General features: G+C 40.6%; 1 protein-coding gene across 1 annotated transcript in view; it reads right to left on the bottom strand.

Annotated features, from left to right (window-relative positions):
- The window catches only part of SLC9A7 (solute carrier family 9 member A7), a 66,302-nt gene that overhangs the window by 4,415 nt on the left and 35,787 nt on the right, over window positions 1–26,100 (bottom strand). Inside the window, 14 exon segments of the mRNA XM_048492778.1 lie at window positions 456–538; window positions 3,923–3,983; window positions 5,463–5,465; window positions 7,446–7,503; window positions 12,691–12,760; window positions 12,762–12,866; window positions 14,052–14,061; window positions 14,767–14,792; window positions 14,794–14,832; window positions 14,835–14,888; window positions 19,712–19,810; window positions 19,812–19,853; window positions 24,209–24,297; window positions 25,728–25,833. Of these exon segments, the coding sequence (XP_048348735.1) occupies window positions 456–538; window positions 3,923–3,983; window positions 5,463–5,465; window positions 7,446–7,503; window positions 12,691–12,760; window positions 12,762–12,866; window positions 14,052–14,061; window positions 14,767–14,792; window positions 14,794–14,832; window positions 14,835–14,888; window positions 19,712–19,810; window positions 19,812–19,853; window positions 24,209–24,297; window positions 25,728–25,833 (845 nt within the window).

Genomic DNA, 26,100 nt, shown 5'->3' with positions numbered 1-26,100 from the left:
ATTTAACAGCTCAAATTCAATACCAAGACACTGAAGCAATTAAAGGTCAGTTTAATGCAGTTGGATAGGGGTGACCAAGGTAAACAATTATTAAAATCCCTATAAACCTCACTGGATGACCTTGGGAAGTCACAGTTCCCTTCGTCTAATCTCCCAGTGTTCCACTGGGGTACCTTCAGGTATAGTTCCTTAAATTCCTTGGACAGAGGATTGGGTCAGAGCAAGACAACATAGCTTACATTACATTAGGAATTAAAGAATTTAGCTACTTATTCTATATTAGTGCACTTCGTAGTTTAATGCTAATGACCAGCCTAGCACACAACTGCTACTTTTACATCTATAATAGACCTTTTGTAATATATAGCCACACATTTGGACATTGCTTTTCCAGGACTATATTTCTTGCTTACTCAGGATGGTTCTGGTTTTTTGGTTTGAGCAGAAAAGGATACTTGTGGTCAAAGCTATACCATAGCCTGAAGATCCAAGCACTTTCCTGCTTTGTCCTGTTTCTTCTTTCAACATCTGGACCCTCCTGTTGAGATGAAAGTTGCATTATAAACATGCATTCTCTGTTGCTGCCCCCACCTTATTGAACTGGCCTCGATAAGATCAGGAAGGCTTCCACTCTCTTGGCATTTCTCAAACTACACACAGCTAAATTATTTAGGTCATTTTTATAAAGCTAATAGGGCTTAATTATAAAGGAATGATTCAGGAAGAAATAAAGAGGAGACTAGACTGTTACTGAATATAGTATGTACTATCTGTTGCTGTCAGACAGCAAACATGGTGCAGTGGTGAAGGTGTTTGACTAGGATCTGAGAAACCAGGGTTCAAATTCCCACTGGCATGGAATCTTGCTGGGTGATTTTTGGCCAGTCACATACTCACTGTATTTGGATGGGAGACTACCAAAGAATAGCAGAACTGAGACATGGAGGCAGGCAATGGTAAACCACCTCCAAACATCTCTTGCCTTGAAAACCCTTCAGAGTCACCAAAAGTCAGCTGTTGCTGTATATATTATCTGTTGCTATATATATTATCCTATTACATAATTTCTCCCCCCTTCAATATGCTGTGCTAATACTCATGGTATGTTCCAGATTTTTACTTGGTTTTAATTTCCACAGCCTAATAATCCTATTACACTGCTGACTGAATGTCCCATTTTGTTAACTGTGTTAACTTGCTCTGTGTTATCTACCTTGAGTCTCATTGAAAGTAACGTAAATAAATAAAAATAGAAGATAAAGCATTTAAAATTCAAGCTCATAAGTATGAACAAGGAATCAGATTGAAATATTGGGACAGTTCTATTAAGCCAGATGTTCTTCAGGTTGTTCAGTTGGCTTCACCAAATCAAACAACATAGCTGGAGCCTCTGCAAGCATAATCACGGCAGAGCTCAAGACAGTTCAGATGGCTGGGCTGACATTCATAAGAACATAAGAACATAAGAACAAGCCAGCTGGATCAGACCAAAGTCCATCTAGTCCAGCTCTCTGCTACTCGCAGTGGCCCACCAGGTGCCTTTGGGAACTCACATGTAGGATGTGAACGCAATGGCCTTCTGCGGCTGTTGCTCCCGATCACCTGGTCTGTTAAGGCATTTGCAATCTCAGATCAAGGAGGATCAAGATTGGTAGCCATAAATTGACTTCTCCTCCATAAATCTGTCCAAGCCTCTTTTAAAGCTATCCAGGTTAGTGGCCATCACCACCTCCTGTGGCAGCATATTCCAAACACCAATCACACGTTGCGTGAAGAAGTGTTTCCTTTCATTAGTCCTAATTCTTCCCCCCAGCATTTTCAATGAATGCCCCCTGGTTCTAGTATTGTGAGAAAGAGAGAAAAATTTCTCTCTGTCAACATTTTCTACCCCATGCATAATTTTGTAGACTTCAATCATATCCCCCCTCAGTCATACTCCTCTCCAAACTAAAGAGTCCCAAACACTGCAGCCTCTCCTCATAGGGAAGGTGCTCCAGTCCCTCAATCATCCTTGTTGCCCTTCTCTGCACTTTTTCTATCTCCTCAATATCCTTTTTGAGATGCGGCGACCAGAACTGGACACAGTACTCCAAGTGCGGTCGCACCACTGCTTTATATAAGGGCATGACAATCTTTGCAGTTTTATTATCAATTCCTTTCCTAATTATCCCCAGCATAGAGTTTGCCTTTTTTACAGCTGCCATGCATTGAGTTGACATTCCCATGGAACTATCAACTAAGACGCCTAAATCCCTTTCCTGGTCTGTGACTGATAGCACTGACCCCTGTAGCGTGTATGTGAAGTTTGGATTTTTTGCCCCTATGTGCATCACTTTACATTTTGCTACATTGAACTGCATTTGCCATTTCTGAGCCCACTCACCTAATTTATCAAGGTCCGCTTGGAGCTCTTCTCAATCCTTTGTGGTTCTCACCACCCTACATAATTTGGTATCATCTGCAAACTTGGCCACCACGCTACCCACCCCTACTTCCAGGTCATTTATGAATAGGTTAAAGAGCACTGGTCCCAAAACAGATCCTTGGGGGACACCACTCCCGACATCTCTCCATTGTAGAGAACTTCCCATTTACACCCACTCTTTGTTTCCTGTTTTCAAATCCAGGCTTTGTCCATAGGGAGGGACTTCCCCTCTTATTCCTTTCATTGCTGAGTTTTCTCAACAGTCTCTGGTGAGGAACTTTGTCAAAAGCCTTTTGGAAATCCAAGTAGACAATGTCCACCGGTTCACCCCTGTCCACATGCCTGTTTACACCCTCAAAGAACACTAGTCAGTTTCCAGGGTGATAGCCATTTGCCTCTGTAAAAGCCATGCTGACTCTTTCTCAGCAGGTCTTGCTTTTCTACATGATTCAGGCAATGGTTTCCTGAAACAAACACGTCAACAGAAAAGACAGAGGAGAGAGTACATGGGCGATGACATCTCTGGATCCTTCAATCTTTCCTGACACAGGGAGCACAGCCATTGGAGTCTGTGTCTGACAACTGGGGTTTATTGTTTAGTTCTGTGAAGCTTGTTGGGGATGGAAGTGCTTACCTTCAGCTTACTTCTACTCTGGTATTTAATGCTTATACCTACTGACAACCAAAGTTGTTCCTCATGAAGAGGGGGTACCTCTGCCCTAATGTTATTATGATCTAGAGACACAGGGAAAATTCCAATAAGTGGCAATTCCTCCACCTTGGAAGCAGGTAACACGAACACACTCAAGCCTGCCATGTAGTAACAACATTTAAAAAATACGTACTTTTGCTGAATACTAAGCAGTCTTTAAGATCAATGGTTTTGAAAGCATTGTACAATTTTTAAAATCTGGGTTATTTCTGAAGTTGGTCCACCTTCTTTTAAACTTTAATTGCTTGTAGTTGAGTTGTAAGCCTCTGATTTCATATGAAAGCAGATTTCTCTCACATACTCAAAGATAATGCAACGGGTTGAGCACTCTCCCATACAGCTGTCAGAAAGCATTACCATGCCTCTGAAATCCCTTTTAAGTAAGCTTTTGTATGCCAGCCTTGGGGAAGTGTAATTAAGGATTTGATAAATGTCAGACCAGACCAACCTCCAGAAGTGTTAACATGTTAACCTAATCCACCCTAATCCTTTCAATGCAGTATCAGAACCACAAAGTGACTTGGCCACTGTTTTGCTGCTGTTAACTTATTTAGCCTCCTTAGGTTTAGCTGGCTGCCAGTTTGTCCTTTACCATAAAAGCTTCCCATCTACACACTATGAACTTTTCATGTAATGTGCTATCAAGGAAGAAAAATTAGAGGCAATAAACATTTTGTAGAATCCAGTGTGCAGCTGGCACCAAATATTTAACACTTAAAAATGCAAACAAATTTGTCAAAGCAATTTCAGCATCATCACTGACCTGTTTGGAGTTAATTACTCACCTTTGTAAGCACTTGAAAGCTGTCGTTGCTGGGTGGTGGGTCTTGATCTGGGTCGACCCAACTCTGCACAAACATCCAAGGTGGGGTGGGAAGGAAGAAAATAAGACGTGTGGTTAGCTGAACTTCAAAATGCCCTTAAACTGGGCTTCTCTGTAGGCTCTTTTAAAAGGTGGCTGAAAACTTTCTTGGAAAAGTGTCTGGGTCTCGGTACAGCCTTTATGCCACTCTCAGGCAGACCAGCTTTACACAGCAAGTTTTAATGTTCCTGAGGCTAATTACAACAACTTGACTTTGCTTTAAAACCCTGGATATATCTCCTATTCAACAGAGTTGCTGCTTGCATGTTATTTTGTAGTCAGATGATTGTCTACTACCCAAACATTGTTTCTGTTTTCACATAAACTCATAATTAAAACTACACTAAAGAAGCCTGAAAGGTATCTTATGTAAATATGCAGTAACAGTTTTATCTACATAAAACAGTTATATTCACATTTTGTCTGCATGTGTAAGTATGAATTCATAACATTATCCAAGTAGGAGACTGATCTGATACTTAGAATGCAGAGGCTGGCCCTCACCATGTTTCACAAGTCAATCCCACAAACTAGCAGAAAAGTAACAGAATTCTACAAATAGGAAAATACTACAACTAGAGAAACTAGACCAGTCTGATACTGGCTTGTCTGACAGTTTTGGAGGCTCTGAGACTTTAGGGTGAAGACAGGTACAGCACTATATAGAGTCAAGACCCATGGGTTGCCAGAAGACCAAAATGAGTACTGTATTTAACCCCTGGAAATTGCTGAATAGAGTGCCCAGAACAAAAGAACACATATTAGCAAAGTAGGAAGTAGTTTCTAGCAGCAGCATCCATCATTGACCCAGGGAAACAACTGCAAATGAATCCAAATGTAAGGCAGACATGGGGCCAATTCTGGCTACATATGTTACCCCAACACAGCTTAATTAAATGTTAAGATAGAAATTGGATGGGAGAAACGTGAGGCAGAATGGGTACATGGGTACAAACATGCCCTAATAAGAGGGCTTTAGAGGCTATAGAAGGCTGCAAAACAAAAGCTGTATAGGTTGACAGTACTGGAGAAATCTCATTGGCTCTAGGACAAATCCTACAAGGCAGCTTCAGTGTTTCCATAAAACTGAACTTTAGAAATGTAATGTAAGAAGCTTATTTACTATTGGCACATTTATGCTTTTAAACTTCTACAAATGCCTTCATTTCTCTAAAAGCTTGTAGGGGGACCATTAGGGAGCACTGTTGCACTCTGTGGCTACCTTACACGTGATATACATCTGAATTCTTTCCCTGCTTCCACAGATGGCCTGAAGTAGGGTGCAAGGTGAAAATACAAATATACAAATTGTAATTTTGCCAGTAAATAGCTTATACTGGGACAAAGCACACCTCATACTGGCAAAATAATTAGGACCAGTAGTGGCTGTGCTACTGAAATAAACTTTTATAACATTAGAAACACCTAATTGTCTTCAACAGTGCCTTTATCATCATACATACATCCTTAACTTTAAAGTTGATTAGAGCACCCAGTTACATTTAGAGAGAAGAGGGAGTTTGGATTTATATCCTGCCCTTTCTCTCTCCTGCAAGGAGTCTCAAAGTGGCTTATAAACTCCTTCCCTTCCTCTTTCCCCAACAGACACCTTGTGAGGTTGGTGGTGGGGCTGAGACAGGTCCTAGAAAAGAACTCATGACTAGCAAAAGGTGCACCCCAGCAGGCTTCATGTGTAATGCAGTGTGGGGGAAACAAATCCAGTTTACCATTGTGGGGATAAGTGTCCCCTCTTGCCTCATGAGAAGTGGGAAACAAACCCGATTCTCCAGATTAGAGAGTCCACTGCTCTTAACTACTGCACCTCATGTTCACACTCAAACTTCATCCTTGAAAATATTGTTAATAGTCTGACATGTATATAATTTCGGAGGAGAAGTAAAACCCCACATTTTTCTACTAATCTAAAAAAAAAGGAAAATCTGGCTTATTCCCCATGTGCCTCCTAAATTCTCTGGATTTTTTCAACCAGTAAAAAATGTTTGAAAAAAAATTATTGTGGGGCTTAAAGACTCCTAGTTTCCATGTAAAAAAAAAATTCACTAAGTCTCTTATTTCTCTCCCACTTAGACTCCAGTAACTTTCTGCAAAGGGACTGCACTATTAGTGACTTGCTTTGAAAAATATATTTTCTAATGCCACAATGATGCTTGAAAATGCACAGAACTGTACAAGACAAAGATAGACTAAGAATAGTCCAATTCTCACAAGAACAAATACTGCCTTAGCAGGTCAGATTCCAAGATGGTACAAATATATTGGGTTGATGGCAAAACATCCCAGTCTGCAAGAACTTTGCATGGCTCTCGGTCTCATAATATCTTTCCTTATCACAGGTTTTTTTAAAACTGTGAAATGTGGATCTTTCTACAAATCCTAGTTGAACCCACTGCAAATACAACGGGGTACCTAACCAGTTTTATTTTTTCACTTTGCCTGTTCTCCCTGCCTCCTGTGATTTCATAGTTTTGTTCATGGTGATCAACTGACCTAGTGGCAGTCGCCCTTTGAAAACGTTCCCCAAGTGCTGTTTTCAGCATGCAACCATCTTACCAAAGTGAGTTCACAATAGTGGCTCCTATCTCCCTCTTTTGTACATGTGCTGGGTGCTTGGATCCCACAGCTGTGGTAGATGCAACCCTTATTAGATAGCTATTTGGTATATCACAGGAGAGTGTCTCATGTGCTCTGGTTTTTGCACTCTGGTTTTGAATGTGGATGGGTCCCAGCCTTCCAGGCCAAAAGTTTTATTTTTTGTAAGTGCAGAACGTGGATTGCAGTGTTGCTCACTGCATGACCGTGCTAGAGAAAGTAAAGGGAGTTACTGTTTGTTTTCTCCTGGCTGCCAACAAATCAACAGGCAGGACGAAACCATCAAGCTGCCCCAACAGGAAATAACAGCCAATCAGAATGCAGAACAATGGGATGGTCACTCATGCACTGCCATGTTTGTGACAAAAAAACCTGGGGTTGTGCAAAAAGAAATTGAATATTTCATCAAATTTACTTTCTAATTTGATTCCTTCACAGAAATGAGCACCTGCATACAAGGAAGAAACCGATAAAACAGACCAGCATTTAAAACAATCAATGTAACCAGCTATTATTATAAGCAATGGAATCGACCTGATTACAAGTGGTATGTATTGGAGGGAGTAACAACTGAAGGGAACATATATTTCTTTGAAAAAAAATGTGACTCTTATGGTTCTGCACTTCTTTAACTTAAGAGGTAATACAACATGGATAATAGGGACCACTGCCTTTTTCAGCCCACATGAAGGTAAGTTTGCATAAAATCAGGAGAGCTTCTGTAGTCTCCACAGTGCTAAGAGAGAAACATGCAGCAGTAGACAGACTCTAGGTTAGAAAGCATCTAAGAAAGCCAAGCCAGGCACAGTTTGTTACCAATGGAACTATATGGTCACCTGAAGTAAGCCAGCTGGCTTTCATTCATCTCTTCCACCGATGGAACATACTAGCCAACTCCTAGTACAGCACAAGAAATGGAATAAAATAACATTGAGAGATGGTTGTGATCCCACCTGATCCCTGATGCATAAAAGAGAGAACTCCCCAACAGGTAAACAGCAGGTAGGCTGGAATTAGAATCAAACATTATGTAGTGGGACCCAGAGGCATTCATTTTGATTGCAATTGTTAATTTATATTTTCATTGCCTTAGATTCCAGTTGTGCTAGAAGACAGACAAGTTCATAAATATTTAAATAAAAATAATGACACTTTCCCCACTTATCCATAACTATTCCCTCCTCTGACTTCTAACTCTGCCTCTCCTCTTCTAAGCTCATTTTCTTGACTCTGTAGAATAGGTACCACTTTTCCTTTGTTAGCTTCTACCTCCACCCCAGTATTTCCTTGGCTGTTGATATCTACTCTCCTTTTATTATCTCACCTGTCTAATCTATTCAACCTCCTTAAATGCCTTTTTTGTTCTCCCCTCAACGCTTGTGCTTTCAACTATCTTTTCCTCTGCACACTCATTTCCAGTGGCCAACTCCAACTTCCTTAGTTCAGCAAACCCAATTTCAGGCTCTTTGCACCTATTACTACTCACTCCAAATGATGTAGCCTGTATTTCAATCTCACCCTCTCAGAGGACCATATCACAATATTGCCATAAGCTTAGTGTTAAAATGTGGATAAAACCTGTGGGGAACCATTTTTTAAGTGGGCAATAATTACAGGGCTCAGAATTTCTAGGAAAAGGGTGGCTCTTTTTAAGGAAATAATTGCAACTAGATAGGTTTGCTGTTGAGGGGAGCCCAAGGAAGTAAAAACGATTATCATTAATTAATTCTGTTTATTGAACCAGCTGACTCTAACCACTACTGATAATCCAGACAATAAAGTTAAAGCTGTCAGGTCACTGTCCACATTGTGACAAAGGCACAAATACTCTCAAATTATCAGCTTCAACAACTGTGCGGGAATCTTAACATCTATGCAACGCTCCCCCCCCCCCGCCCCTACTTCCCAATATACAACAGATTTTGAACTTCAATTGTTGGCTTTCTCAAAAAAGAAGAGAGCTTTTAAGCTATTTTAAAACACACATTCATATTCAAATCCACACTGATTAGATCTCCTGTTTCTAACAAACAGTAAACCATCATTTCAGCTTCAGTCTTGTTTCCTTTCTCTGCTAGAGCTAGCAGGGAGAATACAGCTGATGCCAGCTACTTTTTGCAACAGAAAGCTGCAAGTGTTTTTTTTTAATTTCCTGACTTAAAATCTTTCTCTCTTCAAAGACTGCTATGTGCCACAGGAAGAAGACCATCTTCTGAATGTCTAGATGAATGAAAACTGGGTTTTGAACTCTTATTAATGCATTGCTTCAATACAGATGCATTTTCCAAAGGCTCCTTAAAAAGGTCACTCATTTAAAATATTTGCTTAGACAAATGAATAAAGTACTTGAAGGAAGTAATCAAGCAGGCACAATTGTATGGTGAGGCCTGAAATGACTACAAAGTGTAGTACAGCTATTAAACAGGCAATTGTATCATTCCTTTCCTAGCAACCTTGGCTGTTTCTTTACTGTAAGGATTCTCCTTGTTGCTTGTATTAGTGCTGTAGATATAGATACATGCAACTTATTGACATAGCTTCCATACATGATAATTCCTTGTATAATCTCCTCTCTCTTTTTATAAATTTGCTATAGCTCTTGGGCACATGACAGCCACAACAGCTTACCACCCCTTTCCTTTTTTTGTCCTTCATGTGTCAGCTATAGTGCTTTAACACGTTGCTTTCAGTTTTTAACAGAAAAGTGATAGTATTGTTCTAGCACTACAGCAATTACCAATTTTTAAAAAGTTGTCAAATGGTGTAACAGGGGAAAAATGCTAAAAAAACCAGTGTCAATGTATGTGGAACCTTTGGAGGGCCATTCCTACCAGGTGACATGCTAATACCCTTAGACTATGTTGTTTCCAAAAATGTCAAAGTTAAACAAATGTGGAAAAGAACATACTTAGGACAGAGAAAATCTGGAAGCAGGACAATTATAGTATATCATGTGGAAGCTCCCCCACATGATGATCCAATTTGAAAGCCAAGTATTTGGATGGAAGACCTCCAAGGAATATCAGGATTGTGATACTGAGATAAGCAACAGCAACCCATCTCTGAACATCTGTTGCCTTGAATACTCCTACAAGCTTTGCCATAAGTAGCTGTGGACTTGATGGCAAAAAAATGAACTGGGTAGAATATGAACCTCAGGGATTTCATGACTGTAAAGTCTAGATGTTATCTTCTGCAGTCCTGCAGAATCAGCATGGACAACCATCCATCTGCAGCTAGTATCCAGCACTCACTGATACAGGGAACATTTTCTGTTTAGTATTTGGTAGTAGGCAGCAATAGTAATCTCCCACCAATGGCCCTAACAACACTTTCAAAAAAATTACAAAGTTGTACATGCATGACTGCCATCTCCTGGATAAAGCATTTGATCTCATGGTGCCTCAATTTTGCTGCCATTCTCGAACTGCTCAGAGCTAACTCAAAGAAAAGGGATTTATACCGTAAACCACATCTTCAGAGGTTCCTGAAGGCTTCTGTACAGGGTGGTAGACTAACTGACCAGGGCAATTTACAATTTGAAACAATTAAGATACGACACACTGATTTCTTGTGTCTTCGACACTGATGTTTTGCCCCATCAACTCAGTTATTTCCTGAGTGCTGCTAATTCTTAACACTGTGTATTTCCTGTTCAGAACAGTAAAAGCATACTACAGTGATAAATGGTGACCATCTAGGTCTTTTACCCTGAAGCGTGAGAACTGCTAAGCATGCTGAGAGTAATCGGCTCAGTATTTCATTTTGCTCTAAAAAGTAAGAAATGTGAGACATGAGGAAGCACATAACTCAAATTACATCTGCTTGTCCCTTCCTCTTGCAGGGGAAACCAGGAAGTTAAGCTAGAAGAGCACCTCGATTCTTAACACTTACAGAAATTTTACAAAGTTTTTTCTGGCAATGGGTCTGCAGTGAGGAAATTAGTAGTTCTTTTGCTCTGTGTGTGCTAGCAGCAGCAGTGTATTATCGGGGCTGACTTTTTAAAAAAATTGTCCCAGACAGTGCCACTTACTTAAGCCTGGGCAATGCAGCATACCCAGAGAGGTACAAAAGCCAAAAAAAGCTCTTGGTCCATAGCTAAAAGACTATTAGGATTTTATGAAACACTTATGAAGTCCAGTGGAATAAAGGGAATCAGAGTATCCTGGTCTAGGGATGTGTTTATTTGAGCTTACATATTACGAAACTGCCTTGTAGACATTGAGTTGGACCACTTGGTCTATCACTGCCAATACTGTCTACTTAAGTGGGCAGGAGACTTCCTGTGGGTCTCAGACAGAGACCTTCTCTATATCACTCTCATGACCTAGAGGATGCCGGTAGTGACTGAAACTGGAATCATCTGCATGTCCGAGCAGACATGCTCTCCCCTAGAAAGCCACATCCTCCACCCCCCTTGACTTAGACTGTTTTATTATTTACATTATAAGTTTGGGGCCTAATTACTGGAATAAGCCCCCTTTGGGCCTCTTAGGAACAAAAGTAGCTTAGAAATGCCACAACAAATAAATATCCGCAACTCTAGCACCAAGCAGATGATATATGCTAGAAAAGAGAGAGATGCCACAATAAAGGCAAAATTAAGAGCCACATACTGCTTGAAAAAACACTAAGTGGGAGGCATGGGGAAGGGACAGAGGATCCCATACAGAATACTGGGCTAAAGCAGGTTGGTAATAAAAGAGATCTAAATAATATTTCTCCAACAGGTTTTATTGTGAAAAATCACTTTAAGAGAAAGGCAGTTTGCTTCTCTGGTCAATGGCGTTCATTAACTTTTAGAAACAGACCTGTACAACATGGATATGATAAAGCTCATTGGGTAATTCTATACAACCACAGGAAGTGACTTCAGGCTGTGCCAGAGTAAAATTGCCAATCTGTCCAAGGAGCTTAGGGACAATAGAGAAACACAGAACAAATATAAAAAAACAAAACAAAAAATAAGTTTGTAAAAAAATGCAACAGGAGGGAAGCTTTCACTCTGCACCTAGAGGGAAATGCCAGCATCTAACGCTCTCCCCAACCAGTACAAACACATTTTGGATGCTTGGGAGCTATTACATCCCAGCCAGAAGACTGACCTTTGCGGGAAGATACCAAGACAGTAGTGAATAAACAAATGGGGAAATACATGCCTGTATTGTACAAAACTGGGCAAAGGATCTGCTTATTGTAGGCTGGGAGCTTCTCATTTTACATATTCAAACACTTTAACCCACCTTCCTGGGACAAAGGTTTTCCTTCTGCTGGTGGGTAACAGTAAACAAAAACATTAACTGTCAGTAAGTGACAATCAACACAACTAGCATCATCCAGAATATTAAAAAATAATCCTGAAACTAAATCCTCACCAATCCAGACCTGAATTGGGGAGAGGTGTGTGTGAGAAGCCCTATTACAACCTCATGTACAAAAAAATGTAAGTGTAGAAACAAATGCAAATCACAGCCACAACAAAAAAGGCGTCAATACCGAATAATATCTTTGGTCCCAATGCTTAAAATTTTGGAGGCTAGGCAATTCAAGCAGATCTGTGAAGAAGTGTCATTACAGAGGGAGGTCCTGACCTCAGGTAACCAACTCCACCTTGTTCTGGGGTTACTGGAACGGGAGAAGTTCATTGGAAGATTTTCACTGAGAAGCAAATACAAATGAGGGTAAGTGATTCTTTAAAGTACCCTGGTCCAAAACCATGCAGGATGTTAAGCACTGTAAACAAGTATGCCCTTGTTGTGCCAAGAAGCAAACACATAGCTGGTGCAGATTTCTAAACATATATACAGGCTAGAAGTATGTTCCAAGGATCTAGCAACAATCTGTTAGGGAAGTTACTAAACGCTTCCATGGGAAGGTATATGGGAGGATGTTGGCAGTCTAGGTATGATAGCTCACTTCTCTCTTACATTGGATCTTGTTTACACAATAATACACATGTCAAATGAGAGAGAAGTGTACACAGAATTTTAAAAGCTCTGGAACATCAAGCAGCAAAAGCATTCCAACATCTCAAATCGTAACAGGACAAACAAACAGATAGGGGATCTCTTGGATTTGTACCTCAAGATGCTTACCTTATATTTAACCAGGAAAGCATGGGGTTTGTGCCACCGCCATCAATTATCCAAACAGGTAAAGAAGACGCATCAGAGAGCGTTGTAGGTAAACATCATCTGATGAGAATAAGTTAAAGTGTCTCTTATGAAGCCCATGGTTGTGAGGCAAAAGGCCATGGTCTCCTCTCTAAGACCTGGGCAGATAGTAAAATGAGAGTGAACATAAAGCTCCTTTCATGCTAGGTATTTTTTATGTGATATATCCCCTTCCATGCACAATTAGTTGGGATAAGACACATGCTTAGTGGGCTACAATGTCCAGCTTGATTTGGCTCCATCTGTCCCATTCAGGGCCTCAGAGCCAATTTTGGAAGCTGTTTTCAGATTGTAGTAACATGCGTATTACCACATGCCTAAGACATTAATGGCTATACTTCTACAAGAACTGTGGTGCAGATTGCTCACCCCTCCGACTCTGCAGAAAGAAGTGAGATTGGTTGTACTGCCCCAAAACATGCACTTCAATTATTTTTTGTGCAAAGCTTTTAAAAAAATTGCACTGGCAAACTTGCTATGCAAATGTCCTTTACTAAATTGATTTTCCATGCAACTTCATTAGTTACATTACAAATGCTAAAAATCTGGGGAATTTCTAATTTTTTAACATACATGAAAATTACACTTGCAAACTGCACCTTTAACATTTTGAACTATTGCAAGTGTTTCTTTCTCCCACCCTGGGTATTTCACAGATATATATACACACATACACTTCCACTTGCTTTACTGCAAACCAGATCCTCTGAAGATGCCAGCCACAGATGCAGGCGAAACGCACTGCCAGGAGAAAACACGTGCCATACTCATGCTGAAAAAAACCCACAACATCCTTCAGAAAAAATTTCTCTTCATGCATTTCATACAACTTCTTTCCAAGTCCTACTAAGAGAAAGCAAGGATATGGAAACTAGGGAGATATTTGGCATCTGGGATAGCTTAATAGCCAGATGAAGGATGGGAGGAGAAACTCTGACATCGTCTTTTCACCTTCTCTGCCTCTGGAAAACTTGTTTAGGGCTGCCCTTTCTAACAACAAAGCATTTTCCAAAATGAGTATTGCTGTCATTCATGAGACTCCTGGAGAGCTCTTTTAAGCATGAACATTTAAACACTTGTTTTAAAACACACAGGCTGCTTGCACCTTTTACCCACAAACCACCTTATTTTACTCCTTTGAATAGTGTTTTAAAGTGTAACGTTTCTTCCCAAGTTCGCTCTAGGATCCTTTCCAACATCAAACCAACTCTAAATCTACAATCAACACCCATTCTAGTGCTGTCAAGCACTTTAAATAACATGCATTACTCCTCTCTATCTCTACTCTCAGCACCTGTAGCAAGAAGCTATTGATGTTGCAGGAGTGTGAGTGCACTGTAATGTCTCTACTGATTCATGCTTCCAGCCTACTTTGAAGCACACCTTTGTTGCAAAACTTCATCCAAGAAAAACAGGGTAACTGTAGTAAGTAGGGACAAATTTACTGTACCCACAGAATTGGCAAGCTGCACTTTTGAAAGAGAGATGGAATGCTGCCGAAGTCTCTACCTGTGGATATGCCCAAACTGGGATTAGATATTCCAATTGGGAGTGGGAACCTCCAGATTAGCCAGATGTTTGCCCTACCCATGCCATATAAATCTTGATTCTTTCCCCAATTATCCCTTCCTCTGCAATTCTGGGTTGGCAAGCCCAAATAAAATAATATACCTGGCTTGACCTGAACAACCTGAAATTGAAAGCTCCAAAAGGCATAGCCTAAAGCAGTTTAGCGACGCATCAAGCTCGAAGTAGCCATATGAACTATTTTTATTTATTTAAAACATTTATTATCCACCTTCATTCATTTTATGGAGTTTTTCCAAGGCAGCTTACAAACATGTCAGATAAAACATATGGATAGAATATGATTCAAAATGCAATCTGAACTCATTTAATCTCCTTTCGTACAGATGGGACGTGGTTTGTCCATCTTTGGACACACGCAAGCACCAGGATTACTGAGTTCATTTTAATTAGTTACCTGGAAAACATCATCATGTGCTGAAAAATTCCAGCTGATCTTGTGCTTTCTGCCCAAATTCAAGAAGGCCAAGAGAGTGGGTAGATGTGTGCAGCTCTCCCAAGGAAAAAAAATTTTCATATCTAACCACACCTTTGGTTAAGGATCCAGCAAGTGGTTGCAAGTGATGGGACACAAGTATTGGGCTGTTCCTCCTGTCAACTGAATGAAACTTTAAGTTCTTAAAGATATTTCTCCTCCTTAATATTGATGCTTCTGCTTCTAGAAGGTTGTATGACAGTCAGCTACACTGTACCCAATCTCTGCTACAAAGGGGCTATGGTGGGGAGTAAATCCACACATGCTGAGTATCTGTTTATCTAGCCTTCAACATGGAGCAACTGCTTTTTTGTTGCAATTCAATGCTTCACACACATACACACACACTACAACCTTTCGAAGCCAGTTCATGTAGACAACAATACATGTGTCTGAGAGCTTATTCATACATTTTAACATCTGTACTCTTTCATGGTATACTGATTTAACAATGCTTTTAGATTAAATTGATGAAATTCTTTGTATGCTGGCTGGTCCTCCATGTTTCACCTGGGGAGCTGAAAAGTGAAAATCTACTTCTCAAGCAAGCTTCCACATGCCAAAGTAAGATACATTTCCCAAGACGATGACATTGTGTCAAATAACTGTCAACTGTCCTTCTGATCCAGTAAGGCCAGAACAAGTTCCTTCTGTGAGGATGTAACCTCTGATTTAGAACCAAATCAAACATGCCTTTAGAGCAGATAGTGGGGAATAAATCCAAGCACAGTATTAATAATAAAAGGTAATCTTATCCAAAACATTTGTTCACACTGAAACCTCTCTTCTCCTCCTTAGAATGCCCTGGTTGACAGTACTACAAAGAAGAAAAGTAAATGAAAAAAATCTGGGATAACTCCTCTACAGAAATTCACTAAAAGCGTGGCTTTGTGAAGAGAACATGATACTCTGTAAACTATATTCAGCCCATTGGTAAAGAGGCAAGCCACTCCTAATTGCCACAGGAATACTTTGTACTGGATATTCTTATGTAATTCCCTTTAGTATGAATTTAGTCCATGTGGTATGTATAATTACCCCTATGTAATTACTCCTTACCCCTATGAGTAAGCAAGGAGACAAAGCTTTTGTACTTATTACTCAGTTGACAATTGGTAAATGCACTACCAGGATCCCTATAGCTTTTACTATTCTTTTAAAAGTGTGCTGAAGGGAAGAAAGAGAGGCAGCTGGTATGTTGGACATTTTGCAAGTGGATACTGAAAATCCCAAATCAATTTAGGGAATGTTAGCATTCACTGGATGAATCTTCTGACCCTCGCCAGCCTAAAATTGCTTTAGTTCTTAAATACTTATTTCATTTCGTAGTAATCACTGGTTTAATATCTCTAAAATTAGGGTATTGAACCAATTTGAATTTCACTTATTAATCCTAATAATATTTACTTCAAACTTTTAGATATTCGTTCTGATTCATTTTTCTCTATCATTCCTTAAAATGTCTCACAGAAAGAAAACAGGAACAGAAAGTCTTGGCAGCTTCCTCAATTAGTCATGCACAATGCTGTACAAATTAGTCAACTGGTATAAACCTCGATGCCAGCTATTTTATGAACAGTTGTACAGACAGATTTAAAAAATCTCTTTCAACTTAATCATCATCTCTACTCGCAAGCATCACAGGAGACCAGAAACAGAAGACCTTGTGGGTATATAATAAAAAAACCAGATAAAAGATTTGCCAACAGGGTGTACATTAGGGATTTCACATTATCCTGTACGTACAGAATTATACATTACAAGGAAAACATATGTTTTCTCCTCTACAGTGAGAATGCAGGAGGGTAACTTGGGTGCACCAGTAGTGGCTCAGGGGAAACTTAATTCTTTCCTGCTTTTTAGCTGCAAGTCCCCAAGGCTGTATTAACTCCACATCCCCCCCCCCACCCCAGTAAGGCTCAGAGACCAGAAGGCCAGCTGAACGAGCAAAACAGCCCTCCGTCAGAGGAACTCTGGCAGGGAAGAAATTAACAGGTGAGACATGTAAGGAAGGGATGTCAAGCTTAACTCCTTTCAACACTTACTTTCTCTATTCTGCATTTGTTTGCAGCAGTGAGTGTGCGCTTTATAAAACTGTGCCTGGGGTTTGCTCCGGGCACTCTGCTGCTGCTGTCCCCTGCCCCTCCTGCACACACAGTTCCTCAGCCAAATCCCTCTCCCATCTTCCCTTCTGCACCCCTGGCAAAAAATGTACTTCCCTTTGTCCAAGTGGTGTTGTTGTCAGCAACACACTGAGTGGGTATGGGTACAAGTGGGAAGGGTTGCACGCTCTTTCCCTGGCCTTGTCTCTGGCTCCCGAAAGTGTTGCCGGGATCTTTGGTGCCATGCCACAGACTAGAGGAAGTGAGGTGAATTTTAAAGGTAATGCTCCCTTTCAAAGAAAGCAAAAAATGTGCAGGGGAGGGGTGAAGTGAGGAGAGTTTGTGACTGGGGTGAGCAGAAAGTTTGTGCCATTGGGAGCTGGGTGTGGGATGGGGGGAGGGAAGGGAAGGGAGGAAGGGACGGGGCAGGAGACAAAAGTGATCAAAATGCACCCCCCCACGTGACTCCAGGTAAATGAGTGCATCTAGGTCTTTCCCCCCCGCTCTTTGTCCTTAGATGCATACATACCACTGTTGTTTGGTTCCTTTTCTCTGAACAAAAGAAAAATAGAACAGTGTGAGGTGGAAACAATGAAACAGGGACTTCTGCTCTTTAAGGGCTTCTGTTTTTTTTGAGCAAGAAAGCAAGTATTGGGAAGATTGGTGTATTTCCCCTTGTTAAAAATGCTTCTAATACATTACATTTTTTTTTACTAAGCTATAAAATGACCTACTGTCAGCATCCTGAAAAACAATATTTGGAGAAACTGTGTGCCTTTAAAAAAATGTTACATGCCGTGGTCATCTTCCCAGTGTACATTTACTAAATCACATAATGCATGGTCTTTAGATTAAGTGTAATATGTTAACATCAACAGCATGCACCAAATGGATAATTAAGCATTATTTTATTACAAAAAAGGGAAAGAAATCTCTATACAATCTATAATGGTATGTTCTGCAATTTATGAAAAAACAAGGCACAAATATATAATTTCCAGGAAATTCTTCGGTGCCAGTGAATTCCTTGCCTTGGCCTCCCCTGCACTGGTGGGAATGCTCTCCGGTCCAACTGTCCGGGACTAACTGGTTCCATGGACCTCAAATGAGTTCCGTAGGGGTCTGTAGACTGAGCTTTTCCACCGGGCCTTTGGGGAGACCAGCAGCTTGGATGTGGGTGCCCTAAACAAAACAAACATGTGCTGAGAAACATTCTAGACCCAACTGTCCCTCTCTCTTAAGAGGGGAGGTTTTATTAGAAATGGATGCCATCTAATTTTAAACTTGGAATAGGGTTTGATATTTGGAATGCTGCATTTTAAGTCTTAATTTATTTTTTTATCTTTTTATTGTCTGTTGTTAATGCTTGCATTACATCACTCTGGAGTCTCGGGGAGGGTGGTATAAAAAATGCAATAATAAATAAAAAATAAAAAATATATAAATAGAAATGTTCTAGATGTGTTTTGAAATCACTCTATGGCAACGGAGTACATGTAATGTACTTAAGGCAAGCTGCATGTCTACTTTATTTTTTTAAATTCTACAGAAAAATTTGACCTTTCTAACATTTTCCCCTTCCTGACCAGCTGTTCTCCAAAAGTCTAAAAGTTTAACTCTGAAGGTAACTATATATCCTCTCTACTGTAAAGTCTTGGTTCATCTTCCTTTTTTTACCTCCTACTAAAGTCAAGCTGCCTAAAAGTCCCTCAGAAACACCTATGGCATTGAGAGATGCAAAGCTTCCCAAAAAAGTCAACTGGCACACAGAGTCTCCCCATATAGTGTTTTGATTCCAAGGACAGAAATACTAACTGCAAAGGGAAAGTAAGCTCTCCAGTGCTTTGTAGGAGCCATACTGCAATAGCCAGTAGCATATATCTAGGGGGGGGCAGGGGTAAATTTTTGAGTTCAAGTGTCACTCTGGGGTACATTTCATGGCCACACCCCTACACCTCCAACTGCACTCCTTTAGTCGGAACTGCTCGATCATCCTCTAGCTTTTATAATTGTTGAGGCTCCACTTCCAAGCTGGCAACAGTATAAAATGGAGGCTCAAAAGCAACCGGCTTCAGGGACAAGTGTGGCTGTGGCCAGGGCTTCTGGATCCAGCAGCTCTTTGAACTGGCTTTCTACTCCTGCCCCTCACTTATAGAGGGTCCAGGTGTGGGGCAGCCTGCCACTTCCACAAGGGAGATTGTGAATGGGGCAAGCCCTCCGTTTCTTCCAGCCTTCCTTTGAGCCCTGCTTTCCAGCAGTCTTGATCTCATGGCCTGTTTTGGGTAGATATACCCTAGCAGTAGAAGGGCAGTCTGGAAGCTGCAGTAGAAGCACCTTCTTGTCCCTATTTGGTTCTTATTTTTTCTTGCTCCTGGCCTTTATTCTGTTGAATTCTCTGTAGATCTTAGTTTAATATTAATTTTAAAACATTGTTAGAGAGAGCAGGTTATAAATACAGGTACATATTTAAATAGCTTTATTACCAATCTTCTTATTTTGATCACATACTGGGAATAGAGAGAGCAAGGGTCTACCAACAACTCTCAAAACATCGAGACCTTGTCAGACAAATCGGAAATGGTAACAAAACCTCAAAGTTCTGACTTCTAAAAAAAAATAATAAAAAGGAACCACTACCAATGCCAGAACACAGAAGGGAAACTCCACTCTTAAATCCTGCCCAGCTTCTACCATAAGGCAATTCTGAGTAAAGACCCTGAAAAAAATACTTTGCAACTGTAAGAGGAACTTGTATGTTTTAAAACCAAGAAAGTTAGACAAAGAAGCTCTAATGATGAAAAAATAGGGCTGAATATGGTAGCTTCCTGGAAAGTGTAAACAGGGCTAAACCCCATATAAGAAAAATATGAAATTCTCAGCCAGGAAATGGGAAGTACTTCTAAAGAGCATTGGGGAGAAAGAAGATGAAAATGTGTATTAGCCTGCAAGAGATTGAGAGCTCTTAATATAGTTCACACTTGTGGTTAAAAGTAACACAATTTGATGAATCCAAGAACAGTTAATTTCAGATAAACAGAAGGTTTGAATGGGTTAACATGGAAAACTGTAAAGCGTTAATTCTGGAAATGTGAGTCCATATAATTTTCACCTCTCTATTTTACTCAGTGCTGTGCTGTGCAATTTAAAACTGCAGCTATGTAGTAACCACCATCCTTAATATTCCCCCCGCTAGATTCTTTTTTTTAACCTGTGACGTTGACCCATCTTCCTCCTCAATACAAAATGTAACATGAAGCAGCCTGAAGGAGTAGCTAAAGAGATATAGGTCATAGAAGAAAGCTTGTGGGCCTACCCCAAATGTCTGTTCACTTGCTCCTTCTGCTCATTGTAAAGATTTGGCAGTCTATCCGGTTGCTATTTTCTCGAGGCCATCTTGTTAAGAATTCTTCAGTGAGACTTTCAGACAAGGAAGTTAGTTTCATATACTCTGCTTAGTGACCACTTTCATCCTGACACTACCTGAATCAGCTGCCAGGTGGTTTTTAAACAAAGGCACTTGGACTAAGGCAAGGGTGAAACGCTTGTGTAGCCAATTTTTAGCTCAATTGGTTTTACCATAATTTGCTCAGATTTTACCACCTTTTTTATATGCCATTAAAGGAATTATTGCACATTTGTATTTACATTTGAGTATATATGACTTAACGCAAATGGCAGCATCCCAGGGTGCTAACTCTCAACTTTAACACACTTCCTACCAGTGCTGAGAGATTAACAGATTGTTCAGATTCTGTACACTGGAACCCCTTAGTTTGGTGAAATACTATAATTAAAAGTCCTGTTCCCAGGGAACCTGTAAGGTCTTTGCATAACTCCGCTTTCAGCAGACCAAAGAGGAGGCCACAGAAAAAGGAGATCCCCACATGGCTGTGGGGTAACACATAGAACATATAGAACCATAAGAACAAGCTTGTAGCTGGATCCAGAATTCAAAGTTCCCCATCTAGTCCAGCTCTCCACACCCAAGCAGTGGCTCCACCAGGTGCTCTTTGGGGAGCTCTCATATATATTTTAGGATGTGAACCACCACCCTCCATGCGGCTGTTGTCTCCCATCACCTGATCTGTTAAGGACATTTTGCAATCTCAGATCAAGGAGGGATCAAGATTGGTAGCCATAAATCGGACACTTCTCCCTCCATAAATCTGGTCCAAGTTTCCCTTTTAGAAGCTATGTCCAGGTTAGTGGCAAATTTACCATTCCTGTGGTCCTGTGGCAGCATATTCTCAAAAAACACTCCAATCACATGCGTTGTAGAAGAAGCGTGCCTCTTCTATTAGTCCCTTACTCTTTCCCCCCCAGCATTTTTCAATGTATGCCCCTTGGTTCTAGTATTTTCAGAGAAAGAGAGAAAAATTCTCTCTGTCAACATTTTCTAATCTCATGCATAATTTTGTACAGATCTCCCAATCATATATCCCCCCCTCACGTCAGCCTCTCCTTCCAAACTAAAGAGTCCCCAAACGCTGCAGCCTCTCCTCATATGGAAGGTGCCTCCAGTCCCTCAACTTCATCCTTTGTTGTCCCTTCTCTGCAATTCTCTTTTTTCTATCTCCTCAATATCCTTTTTTGAGATGCGTGTGACCAAGAGACTGGACACAATTACTCCAAAGTCTGCGCGTAGCATCGTACCACTGCTTTACATATAAGGGCATGACAATCCCTGCAGTTTTTTTTTTTTTTTTTTTATTCTCAATTCCTTTTCTAATGATCCCCAGCTAATAGAAGTTTGCCTTTTTTCACATTGCTTATGTACTGAGCTGACATTCCTCATGGAACTATCAACTAAGACTTAAATCCCTTTCCTGGTCATGTGACTGGATGGCACTGACCCCAGAAGGCAGGTATGTGAAGTTTGGATTTTTTGCCCCTATGTGCATCACTTTACATTTTGCTACATTGAACTGTACGCTGCCATTTCTGAGCCCACTCACCCATTTATCAAGGTCCGCTTGGAGCTCTTTCTCAATCCTTTGTGGTTCTCACCACCCTACATAATTTGGTATCATCTGCAAACTTGGCTACCCACGGGCCACCACCCCTACTTCCAGGTCATTTTATGAATAGGAAGAAGAGCATCATCCCAAAACGGATCCTTGTGGGACACCACTCCCACATCTCTCCATTGTGAGAACTTCCCATTTACACCCCTTTGTTTCCTGTTTCTCAACCAGTTTTAATCCATAGGAGACTTCCCCTCTTATTCCTTCATTGCTGAGTTTTCTCAACAGTCTCTGGTGAGGAACTTTGTCAAAAGCCTTTTGGAAATCCAAGTAGACAATGTCCACCTGTTCACTCCTGTCCACATGCCTGTTTACACCCTCAAAGAACTCTAGTAAGTTTGTAAGACATGATTTGCCTCTGCAAAAGCCATGCTGACTCTTTCTCAGCAGGTCTTGCTTTTCTACATGTTTTATAATTTTATCTTTAATGATAGATTCTACTAATTTACCAGGAACAGATGTCAAACTGACTGGCCATAATTTCCTGGGTCCCCCCTAGATCCTTTCTTAAAGATTGGTGTGACATTGGCCATCTTCCAGTCTTCAGGGATGGAGCCTGATTTCAGGGATAAGTTGCATATTAAAGTGAGAAGATCAGCAATTTCATGCTTGAGCTCTTTAAGAACTCTTGGGTGAATGCAATCTGGGCCAGGGGATTTGGTAACATTTAGTTTATCAGTGGCTGCCAGAACTTCTTCCTTGTCTACCACTATCTTCGCTAGTTCCTCGGATTCGCCTCCTAAGAAGCTTGGTTCAGGTGCAGGAATGTTCCTCACCTCCTCTTGAGTGAAGACAGATGCAAAGAATTCATTCAGCTTCTCTGCAATCTCCCTGCCATCTTTTAGCACACCCTTTGTTCCTTTGTCATCTAACGGGCCTACCGCTTCCCTTGCTGGCTTCCTGCTTTTGATGTACTTGAAGAACTGTTTGTTGCTGGTCTTGATGTTCGCAGCCATGCGTTCCTCATAATCCTTTTTTGCCTCCCTTACAGCTAACTTGCTTCTCTTTTGCCACCATTTGTGTTCCCTCTCACATTCTTCATCAGCCAAACTGGACTTCCATTTTCTAAAAGACATTTTCTTTTTTCTGATAATTTCCTCAACCTCTCTTGTTAACCATAGTGGCTTTCTTTTGGACTGGGTGCTGCCTTTTCTAACCTGTGGAACACATTCCCGCTGAGCTTTTATTACTGTGTTTTTAAATAACCTCCAAGCATCCTGGACAGTTTTGACTCTCTTGATTTTCCCTTTCAGCTTCCTGCGCACTATCCCCCTCATCTTTGAGAAATTTCCCTTTCTGAAGGCGAATGTAACTACATTAGTAGTTGCCACTTGTTCGCATGCAGAGATACTGAATCTGACAGCATTGTGGTCGCTGTTCCCTATCGGCTCAACAACACTGACTTCCTGCACCAGGTCCTGGGTCCCACATAGAATTAGATCTAGGATCACCTCTCCCCTGGTTGGTTCCACAACCATCTGCTCTAAGCCACAGTCATTTAGCATATCCAGGAATGCTCTCTCCTTACTATGACCTGAACATGCATTTTTCCAGTTTATATGGGGATAGTTAAAATCACCCATTACCACTACATTTTTGTTTTTGTTGGCCTCTCTAATTTCTTTTTCCATCTCAGAATCCTCTTGTGCACTTTGGTCAGGGGGACAATAATATATTCCTAATATTAAACTGTCCTTCACACCTGGTATTGATATCCACAGTGATTCTGTAGGGGAACCAGCTCCCCTTGCATTGTCTATTTTATGTGACACTATGCTCTCTTTGATGTAAAGGGCAACTCCACCCCCAATGCGCCCTGTCCTATCCTTCCTATAGAGCCTGTAGCCTGGTATAACAGCATCCCACTGGTTCTCCTCATTCCAACAAAGGGTGTGCTAACACAGAAAGGAGTCACTTCTAAGAGTTATGCAATACAGCATTTCTTGAATTGTACTACCTGGACAACAGGTAGGGGAGTGTAAGTTTGAAGGCTAAGCTATAAAGATTCTTCCAACCAACTGGTTTTGTTAAGTGCAGGGAGCTTTTTCAGATGAGGGAGCCTTCATAACGAATAGCAACAATCCAGAAGAAAGTCCTGGATCACATCCAGCTTTAAAGCTGAACAATTTTGTGGCAGATACAAGCAACCTGACATATTGAATGCACGCACTACAGACTTTGTTATTTATAAGCAGAGGAGGAAGGAAGGGAAGAGAAAGGGGAAGGAAAACATCTCACCTGCTTGGTTCGGCTTCTTGACTCAACTGATAAATTGTTGTATGTGTAATGAGCTTGTGTGATTCCACAGAACAGAACAGCCACCACACCTGCCATGAAAAGCAGCATATCCAGTAACTTCAAACGATGCACATCATTTTTCCTCTGGCTTCAGCACATTTTAAAACATAGTATCAACCTTTTTTCTAAAATGTCACTACCAACAGTATCAACACACTTTGCTTTGTAGAGAGAAGGGATGCTGCTCTGACAGACACCTCACTTGCTCTGGGAGCCTCAGCTCCAATGACAGGCTGTGGTAATTTGTAGGTGAGGGCAGTTGCTTTGTGCCTTCCGCATGGCACTTTACATATATTTTAGAACTCAGTCCTGCTGCTGAAAACCAATTACTAAGCTGGTGCAAGTTAGCTTCCAAGCATTTTAAGTATTTTCAAAAAGAGATTGGGTACTTCCACACATTGCAAATGTCAACACAGAAGTGTCACCACGGAGCAAGATGACCACTGGATGGAACATGAGTTCAAAAGATTCCAAATCTGTGTATAAAGATTTGTTCATATACTATGCTTTAGTCTGTGGATAAATGCTACTTATCCACATTGCTCTAACCTAAAAATGCATCAGTCACTTCTTTCCACAAGAATAATAGCACGAAGAACAACCCCCAAGAGCAAACACACTCTGAGTATTTTCATATTTTCATAAAGATATCTATCTATCTTTATCAGCACAGTGCATACATTGCTGGGATTCATGATTCTACTACTAACACAGTGAAAATTAAAAGTTTATGGACCCAAAGAACTGTGCGACTAGTTCCATGCAGACAATAGGACTTTGAGCCTGTATTTTTTGAAATGCAATCCCTCAGACCATATGGCAAATCATTTTGGAAAACTGATGGGACTTTAAAGAACAGCTAATGACAGGTCATTGTTTGGAGGTCTGTGGTCCCTAAATAAAAAAATACCAATGGTTGTATCCAAAATAGAAGGAAATAAAGAAAACATCGTCACTACTTCTGCTATATGGTGACTAGTTTTGTGTGCTGCCAAATTTATTGTTGGGTTGTGCTAATCCAACGTGATTCCTCAATATGTGAAGTACCCCACAAATCAAACCAACATAACATAACTTAAGTTAGCAAAGAAAAGTCCAGGACACTGACCATCTTTTATGAAGAAATCAGTTCTAGACAGTGAAGATATATTTTCACCTTCAGCCCCCCCCCCCCTCCCAACTTTCTAACACTCTGTATGCCACTTATTTTGTTTGAGTTACAATTGTGCTATTGGGATTAAAATGCAAACCAGATTAATCTGTAAATATATAAAGGCACTGTGACCCATAGAAACATCTTCAGTTCTGAAAGACTGCTGTGCAGGTTTACCTGACAGATTTTGACAGGTGACAGAATCAACACCCAACTTCCAGGTGGAACGTTCAGATACTGACTAATCAGACTGTCAATTCAAAACCTACTTGGTTCCAGGACTGCTCTACTTTCAAGATGTCTTACCTGTAAACCCACAAGCTTCAGCCAGCAGGAACGTGCTCCAAGACATCAGGAAAAAGAGTGCCGTCTCCAGCAAGGGAAAGCAATGTAGCTTTGTAAACTTTGTTACGTGATTGTTTCATTAAGGACTCAAAAAAGCCATTGGATAGGTCTTACAACTATCACATTTATTTTAGAAACAAATATATGCTACCTCTCCAGATTCCTGTTGTAGGTAGCTCACAATTTTTTTAAAAAAATAATAGTAAAATAAACCTTAAAAATAATAAATGATCAAAAGCATGAAAACATTCACTAGTCCTCAGTGATATTAATAAAACAGCCTTTAAGCTTGAAGCTGCAGAATCCCAGCTAATAGAATTGCTAGAAAGCAGTT

Source organism: Sphaerodactylus townsendi, linkage group LG04 (genome assembly GCF_021028975.2).
Source record: "Sphaerodactylus townsendi isolate TG3544 linkage group LG04, MPM_Stown_v2.3, whole genome shotgun sequence".
Taxonomy (NCBI): domain Eukaryota; kingdom Metazoa; phylum Chordata; class Lepidosauria; order Squamata; family Sphaerodactylidae; genus Sphaerodactylus; species Sphaerodactylus townsendi.
The sequence above is the reverse complement of the archived record's forward strand: the minus strand, read 5'-3'. Positions and strand labels throughout refer to the sequence as shown.